This window comes from Pipistrellus hanaki (genome assembly GCF_964339955.1).
Source record: "Pipistrellus hanaki genome assembly, chromosome: X".
NCBI lineage: Eukaryota > Metazoa > Chordata > Mammalia > Chiroptera > Vespertilionidae > Pipistrellus > Pipistrellus hanaki.
The window spans coordinates 80,142,609-80,154,819 of NC_140524.1; the positions used below are offsets into that span (position 1 = coordinate 80,142,609).

Here is a 12,211-nt window from a genome sequence, read left to right on the forward strand (position 1 = left end):
TTATTCATCAGTTTATTTTGTTCATTAGATTCTTTATTCATTTATTTTGATTTTTAGATTCAATTATTGATAGACATGTACTTATTGGCATTTTATTGTTCATATTTCTTCCTCTTCCTCTTCTTTTTCCTCTTCGTGTCTTCTTCTTAGTCTTGTCCTTCCTCTTCTTAAAAACTGCCCTTCAACATTTCATGTAATACTGCTTGGGTGATGATGCACTACTTTAGCTTTTTCTTGCCTGTGAAGCTCTTTATGTGACCTTTAATTCTAAATGATAGCTCTCCTGGGTAGATAAATATTGGTTGTAGGTCCTTGTTTTTCATCACATTGAATATTTCTTCTTACTCCCTTCTGACCTGCAAAGTTTCTGTTTAGAAATCAGCTGACAGTACAATGGGTGCTACCTTGTAGGTAACTAACTGCTTTTCTCTTCCTGCTTTTACTAGTAATCTCTCTTTGTCTTAAACCCTTGGTGTGTGCCTACTTGGGTTCATCTTGTTTGGAACTCTTTGCACTTCTTGGACTTGTAAGTTTATTTCTTTCACCAGGTAGGGGAAGTTCCTTGTCATTATTTCTTCAAATACATTTTCAATTTAATGCTCCCTCTATTCTTCTAGCAACCCCAGGAGGTGAATGTTGATATTCTTAAAGTTGTCCAAGAGGCTCTGTACCCTATCTTCATATTTTCGGATTATTCCTTTTTCTTTTTTTAAATATATTTTATTGATTTTGTACAGAGAGGAAGGGAGAGAGATAGAGAGTTAGGAACATCAATGAGAGAGAGTCATCGATCAGCTGCCTCTTGCACACCCCCTACTGGGGATATGCCCACAACCAAGGTCCCAAGCCGATGCTCTATCCATTGAGCCAAACCGGTTTCGGCGGATTATTCCTTTTTCTTTTTACTGTTCTGATTGGATGTTCTTTGCTTCCTCATATTCTAAATTATTGATTTGATTTTCAGAATTCTCTACTGTTGAATCTTTGTAAATCATTATTTATTTCAGTTAGTGTATGCTCAATTTATGACTGCTTCTTTTGTATGTATACATTCTCACTAAAATCTATGAAAGTTTTACTTAGTCCCCTGAATCTTTCTTTGAGTCCCTTGAAGTTCTCATTAAAATTCTTGAGCAACCATATTTTTGTTGTTGTTGTTAATCCCTCTCTAATGACATTTTGCCATTGATTTTCAGAGAGAGTAGAAAGGAGAGATAGAAATAAAGAAATAGAGATAGAGATTGAGAGATAGAGAGAGAGAGAGAGAGAGAGAGAGAGAGAGAGAGAGAGAGATCTATGTGAGGGAGATACATCTATTGGTTGCCTCCTGCATGTGTGCCCTTACCAGGGCTGGGGACTGAGTCTGCAACTAAGGTATGTGCCCTTGACCTGAGTCAAACTTGGGACCCTTCAGTAGAAGGCTGATGCTCTATCCACTGAGATAAAATGGCTAGGGCCTTAAGCAACCTTATAACCATTGTTTTGAACTATGTATCTAGTAGTTTGCTTGCTTCCAATCATTTAGTTTTCTTTCTGGAGATTTCTTCAAGTCTTTCATTTGTGACATGTTTCTTTGTCTTTGATTTTGGCTGCTTCCCTGTCTTTATATATGTTATATAGAGCTGCTAGGTCTCCTGGGCTTGATAGAGTGGCCTTGTATAGTAGGTGTCTTATAGAGCCCATTGGATCAACCTCCTGTTACTTGATCTGGGTACTCCAGGTGCTTGCCTATGTGGGATGTATACAGAGTCTTGTTGCAGTTGAGCTTTGATTACTGTTGGCTTCACTGGGAGGAATTGACATCCTGGGCAATTGGTTGTGTGGACCAGCTATGACTATAATAGAAGAGCTTCTGTGCAGCTGATACCCTATGGTGCAGGACATGCTGTAGTGGGACTTTGGTGCTTACTGAGCCTGCCCCTGAATATTATATTTTGCTTGTGGATGCATGGAGTTGTAATCTGGTATGGTATGAAGCTCTCCACGTAGGTGCACTGACTCTAGGGCCTCCCAGGATTCACAAAGTCAGCTACTAACTGGGCCACCCAGCAGGAGCTACCCAGCAATCTAAAGATAGTTGTTATTTGTGTTGGGCTTGGAAGTGCCCAAACTAGGCCAAGCTGTGAAGCAAGGCAGGCTGGTGCTAGTGCCAGGATTTGGGCCTCTTATTTATAGGTGTGGGGAACACTGATGCCAGGTGCTGCTTATTTAAGAGATTTTAGGAAAGGCTGAAGCTTGAGCCAGTACAGGACATTCATATGGAAAAACTGCTGCAAACAACTTAGTTGGGGCTTCAAGGTGCATGGGGCATGGTCTCAGGAATCACTATAGTGGAGCTAGCAGTGTGGGCTACACTGATGGAAAGTCAGATATGGCTGCAGACAGCTCTGAGATGGGGAGGTCCCAACATAGGAACAATGACCCCCTTGAGCATCCCTGGCTAGAAGAAAGCCGCCCCTGAGTTCCTGCCCCAAAGCCAGGCAATCCAGTTCCTCCCCAAATGTCCTTGGTTCCCCCAATATATCCATCCCGTGCTGGAACACAGAGAAAGCAGGGCCAAGTAAGTACATGCACAGGCCCTTTAAGAGGAATTACTTGGGTCTCCAGTACCCTCAATGTCACTGAACCAAAATTCCCGCTGGTTTTTACAGCCCATAGTTGTAGGGACTTTCTTCTCAGCCCTAGAACCCTGCACTAGTGGTCTGGTATGGGGCTGGAGCCTTTTGCTCCTCATGGGAGGCCTCTGAAGCCAAGGTATCTCTACCAACTAAAAACACACAAGTGAGTTCCAGACCAAAGCATTCCACACCTCTGTCACTCCTACCAGTCTCAATGTGATTTCATCTTTACTTCTTTAGTTGTAGAACTTCCATTCAGCTAATTTCAGACAGTTCTGGGTTGCTCTGATTTTTTATTGTAATTTTTATGTAGTATGGGAGGCAGCACTAGCGAGTACCAGCATTTACCTATGCTGCCACCTTGGTTCTTGCCAAGATCCCATTTTTGGATTAAAGATTGACTTTGACACATTGGGTATTGAAATAGTGCTTCGGAGAATATAGATTCTCAGAGTTGGCATAGGAGTCAATGAGTGGGTAGAAAGGTGGCAGAGATTTTAGTAGGTAATTTTCTTAAATACATTTTAAATCTTCAGGAAGAATACCAATTGGCCCTGAAAATACTTTCTTAAAAATGTTTAACTATAGAAACTGTTTGTGTAAATGTGGCACTTGAGAGCAAAAGTATAAAAATATTCAAACTTTTTGACTCATAAATTAATTGACTTTAAGGAAATAGTTCAAATGAATGTTGTTGGTATGGTGTAATTTATAATAGTAAAAATATTGAAATCAACTCAAAGTCCAATGTTTAATACATTTTAGTACATTAAACTCAATATACTACTAAGTAGTCATTCCACTTAATAAATATGATACCTGAAGCAGTATGACAGGGTTTTTACAATGTTAAAATGAGTATCTCCATGAACAAATCCTGGAAGGGAACTCAAGGAAGTGAAAATAAGTACAATGTTTAATGTTAGGAATATGAGCATGATTTCTTTTTACTTTTTTAAAAAAAATTTTATGCACATATTTTACAGAGTGCCCAAAATTCCCAGGCTAAAATTCCGCCACAAAATAGCATCAATGTTTCAGGCAGCCTATGGCATAGTCAACCAGGTAGAGATGCTAATGTCACAATACCAGCATGGGAATGAGAGCTGAACCACTGACCCCTAGATGAATGAGCCAAATCAATCATATAGGTGGAACTGTCCACACAAACATTTTGTTTTCTTAAGCCAGACTATCTGCAACTGAAGTGACTGGAATTAAACCATGTACATCTCTATTTAAAGACTTTTCCTTAAAAGTATGTGAGGGGAAATAATTCTGTGATTTTTTTTTTCTATATGGTTTAAGCAATGGTTCCATCCTCATAGTATGCTAAGTGCCAAGTGAAATATCTATACCACTGTAGATCACTGCCATAATATAGTAGTTAGCATTTATGCACACATTACTTCACTCTCTAGCATGGATGAGAAAAGGAAAGTACAATTTAAAATTGGGGCCCATGGTTTTATATTTTGTCCAGCTTATTCTGTACAAAAGCCTGGTGTGTATGAAGAGATTAGCCTTTTGAGGGCTGGACCTGAGAACAAAATAACAGGTCATTTTGTCTCTTAAATATTTTTTAATTTATCATGCTCTTAAAAATGAGTGTATTCTTGCCGAAACCGGTTTGGCTCAGTGGTTGAGCATCGGTCTGCAGACTGAAAGGTCGCAGGTTCGATTCTGGTCAGGGGCATGTACGTTGGTTGCTGGCACATCCCCAGTAGGGGGTGTGCAAGAGGCAGCTGGTCGATGATTCTCTCTCATCGATGTTTCTAACTCTCTATTCTTCTCCCTTCCTCTCTGTAAAAACAAAACAAAACAATAAACATATAGTTTAAAAAAATATCGCACATGTATTTCAGAGGGTTGAAGAAAGTAGTGTTCAGATAATGGTCTTCAACAAATAAATGCTTTCAAAAGCTATTCATTGTGATTCCAGATTTATTTAGACTACCTGAAAGACAAGTGGCCCTATATTATTAGTGAGAGTTGTTTAGTCTTTTCCAAAGCAGTTTAAATCCAAGACTATTGAAAGCTTTGAAAATAATCATGACTTACAATGCTTAATGATATTTTTAATAAGTAATATTAATAATTGTAATCCTAAAATGGAATTTTAACCAGCCTTTTCATGTAATGTTGTCAAATTACAATCTATTCATATGATTTTTTTTAAGGTGGAAGTGAATGCTCATGGGATAAGGATAAGATGCAGTCTCCTCTTGCTGCTCCTGGACCTCAACATGGAATTACCGGTACTCATGCAGCTCTGGTTAGCCAGCCAGGCCTTGGGGGTGCTCCTTCCCTCAATCCACTGCAGCAGAACCACCTGCTGACTAATAGTACGTATACTATCCTCCAAAAACTTGGTGTATTGAAAAAAATGGAAACTTTGAACCAGTAGGGCTAGTCTATTTCTCTTCAATAGGGTTTTTAAATTTTAAGTCAGAAGGGTAGACAAAGACGAATTTATTTTAAAAAGTAAGGTTTAGCAATGCTTTTGTGTTCCCATGGTGAGCATTCTGGATTCTTAACCAAGTGAAAGTGTAGGGTATATAGAGTTGAGACAGATTGAAAGGTCATATAATAGAATAAAAGTATATGTAGCAGAGTGGTTAAGAAAGTTGTCTATGGTCATGTAAACTTGGGTTTAAATTCCACATATTTGAATTCCACATCAGTTTTTTATTTTTTATTTTTATTTTGGAGAAGTCAGCTAACTTTTCCAAGTGTAATTGTCCACAATTTTGAAGTAGAAATAAAAATATACCCACTCATTAGAAGATTTTTATGAGGCTAACAATCATAAAGGAAGTAGTGCTGCTGGAAATAAAATACTGTATAACTATTATTATTAGTCAGTAATCAAACAATTGCTATATATCCAAGTTCTGCTTTAGTTGCTGTTTTTAGAAATGTCAAAGACAGAATTATTGCTGTAGGAAAGAAGATCATATGTACATTACTTGACTAAAATCTTACACTTTTTACAAAAAGGAAATTTGAGAGAAGGGGTCCATTATTTTTTCCTTAAGATTTTTGTTCTCGCACTAAAACTTATGAAAGAGCCTAAACCAGTTTGGCTCAGTGGATAAAGTGTTGGTCTGCGGACTGAAGGGTCTCGTGTTTGATTCTGGTCAAGGGCATGTACATTGGTTGCGGGCACATCCCCAGTGGGGGGTGTGCAGGAGGCAGCTGGTGGATGTTTCTCGATCATTGATATTTCTGGCTCTCTGTCCCTCTCCCTTCCTCTCTGTAAAAAAATCAATAAAATAAATTTTAAAAAATGAAAGAATTATGAGATATTTTAATATGCACCAAATCTTAATGAAATTCATCAGTTATTAGACATAAAAACGTTATGGTGTCTTACTATAAAGAAAGGAGAATCTCAAGACTGAAATCTCCCATAAAAATGGAATGTTAATTAAGCAAAAGCAAATAAAATTAATGCCAGGAAAGTTATAAATATGTTACAAGAAGTCAAAAAAGGACTGACTAAGGTAGACATGTCATAAAGGAGAGAAAGGAGAGAAGTTTAGAGGGCTTTTGGTTTATGGTTTGACATGTAGAGCTTAGATGTTGTCACTCCTGTTCTCATAACAATAAAAAAAGTAGAATCAACAACTCTTAAATCCATGTCAAGTTGAGTTCACAGGGCTTAGCTACCCCCCAAACAGGAAAAATAGGCAGATGCAGAGAATTATAGCATATAGGGAACAATATCCACAGCTGGACATGTTAGAAGCATTTAAAGAGTAATTGAGTGATTCCTGGAGACTCAATGTGAAAATAGCTTGAAAGGTACTTAGGCAGTCCCTATACTTTCATGATTTATACCTCCAGGAGGGGAACCCCATCAGGTTTTCAAAGTGAAGACCTGAGAAAATTCCCTTTATGATTCTGACAGTAGTGGGGGTGGGGTAGGAGAAGGGGAAACGGAGGGGAGGAAAAGTAACTATATCAAAGTATTCCCAGTGTGTAATCTATTTCTAAAGTAAGGCCTACCCTCAAAGGAAATACTTTTATCCAGATTAATTGGTATTATCAGAGCCTTGCTGACCTAGGGAAATGGATATACTAAACTCCAGAATCCTGTAGCAATTGATGTGAGGGGAGGGAATTACACAGCCCCAACCCCTGTAGTCTTCTAAATGTGAAAAGAGAATCACACAACTCTAGGTCCCTCTAGCCTTTCTTTATCACCTAAAAGGGAAAATATTGAATAGCACTTGCGAAAGTTACAGCGTTAAGGACACAGGCTCTCTAAGAGATAGAGACTAATAATAAAATTATAGAATGTTTATCCTCCCTACACATTTTACCATCTCCACAATATGACTCTGTATAATAATAGTGAATTAAAATGGAAAACCTCAGGTTATATTTAATATGGACTCTCTATAGAAAATGAAAAACAGTGGTGGGGGAAGGCTATTACAACTATTAATACAACAGCTACAGCAAACGGGAAACACAGCCTATCAGCCAGCTAACCATAAAACCTTACACTAAAGGCCTGTAGATCTCAGCTACCTTTCCTCACAACATCATTATTTGTTGTAAACAAAAAAAAATTAAAAGTTATAGGAAGGCAAAAAAATTGCACAGTCTGAAGAGATAAAGCAATCATTAAAACAAAAATTTGGTAATTTAAAAAAAAGAATTTATTTTCATTACCATACTAAAAATAGTATGTATTTTTATGCCATTTGACTAACTGAGCCAGATTTCTGGAGTGTACTATTGATGGCTCTCAATTTAATGTTTTCATCTTTGGGGAAAAGGTTGATTTACATAACTCAATATTTGCATATGCAACTCAAGTAGGGTCACTGCTCAAGTGTACTGTAATGTAAATATTATCTTAGAGCAGTGGTAGGCAAAATCATTAGTCAACAGAGCCAAATATCAACAGTACCATTGAAATTTCTTTCGGAGAGCCAAATTTTTTAAATTTAAACTTCTTCTAATGCCACTTCTTCAAAATAGGCTCACCCAGGACATGATATTTTGTGGAGGAGCCACACTCAAGGGCCCAAAGAGCTGCACGTGGCTCGCTAGCCAGCCACAGTTTGCTGACCATGGTCTTAGAGTATAGGGTAGTAAAATCAAATGACTGTTAGTTATTGTAGTTCATGATATGAAAGTGTGACTTTTAAGTCCTTCATGGTCATTTGAATGACCTTCATCGTCATTTGAATTGTTGGATGAATTATATTTTAAAACTGTCAATGGGCTATTATATTATAATTGTAGTTTGCATTTAGTTTGCCTGACAATTGAACTTTAACTAGACTTATGCCTTAATACAGCCAGGTGGTGTCTGGATGATGCTGAAAATATTTAGAGAATAAGGAAAAATTATTACACTGTTAAGGAAAGTGTAAATTGAATAAAGGTTTATTTAAACACTAGAGGCCTGGTGCACAAAATTCATGCACTGAGAGGGGGTCCCTCAGGCCGGCCTGTGCCATCTCACAGGCTGGGACCCCTGCTCCACTTGCCACTCATCCTAGCCTGCTGTGCCTGCTGCCACCCCTCAGTAGTGCTGGCCCAGAATCGGGAGAGGCTCCCAATGCAATGGCAGCTATACTCACCAGCCATGAGCCAGGTTTCTGGCTGAGAGGCACTCCCCCTGTGGGAGCACACTGACCACCAGGGGGCAGCTCCTATGTTGAGCATCTGCTCCATGGTGGTCAGTGTGCATCATAGCAACCAGTTGTTCTGGTCGTTCCGCCATATAGATCGTTTAGGCTTTTATATATATACTAGAGGCCCGATGCATGAAGATTCATGCAAGAATGGGCCTTCCTTCCCCTGGCTGCTGGCACCACCTTTACTCAGTCCTGGAGCTGCCTTTCCACCTTCCCACACTGCCCAGAGGCCCGGAGCGGCTGGGGCGGTGCAGCTTGCCTGGATCCAACCTCACCCCTGGCCACTTGGTGCCTGCATATGCAAATTAAGTCAACATCTTGGTTAGGTTAATTTGCATGCTCACCCCTGATTGGCTGGTGGGTGTCGCGAAGGTATGGACAATTATCATCTTTCTCTTTTATTATCGTAGATAGGTTTGAGTGGTTAAAGGAGGCACAGTTGGCTACTTTTCATCTGGAGTTTGATCTATTTGCTACTAAAACACTGAGTACATGAAGAATTTGTTTATAATTATCTTGGGTTTATGATGAATCAGAGCCTTATATAGAAACATATTTAGGTCATTGTTGATTGCTTATATTGAGCATGAAGTGAAGGTTTTAGGGGAAAGAAAAAAAGTGATTAATGTATTGTATATTATGGGATATGCAATTATTATAGTAAAGCTGTATGATGGGTAAGGTATAAAATGCATATGCATCTAAGTAATTTTTGAAGGCTAACTGAAAATAAACTTCTAGTTTAAAAGGGGATTCAGAAGGGCATTTTGAACTCAATGTTTACACAACTTTGAGGCTTCTCTAATAAATTAATAATCACAGGAGAAATGTTTCATAATTGAAAAGTTTGGTTTGATAGATTGCTTCTGAAAAAAAGATTTACAGTTTTATAGATAGTGAGTCATAAGTGAAGTGATAGGGTAAAAAATTTTAAATACTTTTTAAAAATATTCTTTGGGAACTTGAACCCATAGGGAATAGAGTATGCACCCCTTCTTTTACACTATGCAGAAATTAAGTTTCTAGCTACTTTTTAAATCTTTGTGTAATTCTGATAGCAGTGCATTTTGTGGATAACTCTAGCAGAAATATTGATGACTTTTAAATTATTGAGATGCTCACATTAGTCTTGTATGAAACCTGGCATATCTAAAAGCATCTTTTTCTCCATTGTCCTGCCCTTGAATTATTTTTGTTAATGTCTTTAATGCAGCCATGATTGCTTAACATAGGAGATGTATCTCAAATCAATTAACATTATTTCTCCCTTCTAACCTCTTTTTTTTGTCCCAATTATTAAAGTTTGGAATGTCTGTATTGCTGTTACTGTTGATTGAAGAATGAGATTTAGGAGGCCTCTGAATATACTTCCTATGGATTCATTTTTGTTCACTTGTTGTTGTGATATGGGAGCCAAAAAAAAGGGGGATAGCAAAGAGGAAAAAGGGATGTTATTAATAGTTTATTATTGTGTGTAGAACCAACATAAATATTGCCAATAATAGAATTTATAAAATCTGTAATAGTCTAGAAAAAAAATATAAGCAAGGATGTTTTAGAACATCTGCTAAAGATTACTGGTTTCCGAGCTTCTGTCCAAAAGAATTCAAAATTATTGTCAGAACAATAGTTTAAAATACATTGTAAAGTGTTATGGTTTCCTTACTGTAGTCATGTTAATGTGCATTATGTTAAGCTAACTTTCCCTAGCCTCTGGTCAAAAGTGTTTCCTCACAAATCTCAAAGACATAAGTTGTAACTAGACAACTTTTTAATGTGTTATGTTTTTCATTATGACACATTTGTGGCTACCACTAGTGTTAATGTGACTCATACCTGAGAAATATTCTTTTAAAAATTTAAAATGTATGAAATTATTTCACCTTGCATAAGAAAACAAAAATAATTTTAGACACTGCTCAAAATATTTGAAATTTATGTTAAACTGGAAAACAGGTTGACATTTGATAGGGGAGTTATTCCTTATTGACAAAGGCTTCAAATTTGATCTATAGGCATTTCATGTTAAAAAGTTTTAACTTCAGGGTAGAACATACTCCCAGTCTTAATTTCTTTAATAATTCTGAATCTGCATCCTGTCTTACCAGTACCACTATTATGTTTTCTGAAGAAAGTATTAAGTTAGAAACTGTGAACACATCAATATATTATGATGATTTAAAAGGTAGTTGTTTCTTTTAGCTAAATAAGAAATAAGGCTTGGCTCAAAGATTTTTGTTTGTGTTTATGGGTAAACAGATTGCATCTTAAAAATACTCTTGGAGTGAGAGCTAGAACAAGAAATATTAATAAATAGTATGGCCCTAGCTGGTTTGGAGACCTATGAACCAGTGGATAGAAGGTTGGCCTGCAGATTGTAGGGTCTCAGGTTCAATTCCAGTCAAGGGCACATGTCCTAGTTGTGGGCTCAATCCCCAGTAGGGGGCTGTAGGAGGCAGCCGATCAATGATTCTCTTTCATCATTGATGTTTCTATCTCTCATTCACTTTACCTTCCTCTCTGAAATCAATAAAAATATATTTTAAAAAATAAATAGTAGTATGTGGAATGGGTAGATTTAAAAATTATAAATAATATTAAATCTCATAAGTAATATTAATTGCTCAAAGAGACACCAAAATATAATAAAAGTGGATTTTTAAGAAATCCAACAAGATAACTTTATTTTTTTGCATCAATTTTGCATGTGATTTAGATGTGATTTTCCTTTATCAAAAATAATTTTACAAATGTAATAATTTAGCATGTACTGTCTCTTTTAGGACTAGATCTGCCATTTATGATGATGCCTCATCATCTACTTCCAGTCAGCTTACCTCCTGCATCAGTTGCCATGGCAATGAATCAGATGAACCATCTAAATACTATTGCCAACATGGCTGCTGCAGCCCAGATTCACAGCCCACTCTCTAGAGCTGGGGCCTCTGTTATAAAGGTAAGAATCATGATTTAGAAGAGGACAAAATCATTAATTACATATACATTTTGATAAACTATTAGCACTACTACTGAATCTTCAATATAAACATAAAACTCATTGACTCAGTTGCTTAGCATACAATATTGATGGGTTTGATTTATGATTAGGCTTGCTCAGGTGTTTTGTTTGTTTTTTGTTTTATTGTTGCTGTTAGTTTTCATTCCATGATCACAAATCTCACCTTTAATTCAGGATTCCTGTCTTTCAATAATGAGCACAGTGTTTGGGAGGCCTGGCCAGACTAATAACAAAGAGAAAAGTATGTAAAAACAATTCACATTGCTGGGGTGAAATAAATTACACATTTTATATATATATATATATATATATATATATATATATATATATATATATATATATTGGTATTTTTAAAACAAATGTGTGGTAGTACATACCATACAGGCCTTGTCATCAGACAAACTGGAATTTCAATTCTGATTCTGTCACTTAAGAGCTGAATGACCTTATATAGACATTTAATCTGCCTGATAATTTTTCTCATCTGAAAACAAAAAGGTCATAGTATTAATCTATTCTTCTTATGTGATTGGCTTTCTGGAGATAATGTGAGTAAACTATAGACTAAAGCCCAGCCTGCCTGGCTCAGTGGTTGAGGGGAGACCTATAAACCAGAAAGTCACAGTTCGATTCCCAGATAGGGCACATGCGTGGATTGTGGGCTCGATCCCCAATGTGGGGCAGGAGGCAGCCCATCAATGATTCTCTCTTATCATTGATGTTTCTGTCTCTCTCCCTCATCTCTGAAATAAATAAACACACACACACACACACAAATATATATATATATATATATATATATATATATATATATATATATATATAAATCTCTGAAACATTAAGCAAATATTTGTGATAATTTAGAACATTATGCTGTTTTTCAAAATTTCATAACCACAACCAGGTAATGAAAC

The 12,211-nt window shown here is 36.9% G+C and overlaps 1 protein-coding gene across 2 annotated transcripts in view; it reads left to right on the top strand.

Moving 5' to 3' along the window:
• DACH2 (dachshund family transcription factor 2) overlaps positions 1 to 12,211 on the top strand; it is a gene marked incomplete at both ends in the record, with an annotated part of 550,140 nt that overhangs the window by 425,978 nt on the left and 111,951 nt on the right. For both annotated transcript variants that reach the window (XM_084869646.1, XM_084869647.1), the window contains 2 exons: positions 4,799 to 4,963; positions 11,062 to 11,234. In XM_084869646.1, the coding sequence (XP_084725772.1) occupies positions 4,799 to 4,963; positions 11,062 to 11,234 (338 nt within the window). The remainder of the gene's footprint in view (positions 1 to 4,798; positions 4,964 to 11,061; positions 11,235 to 12,211) is intronic.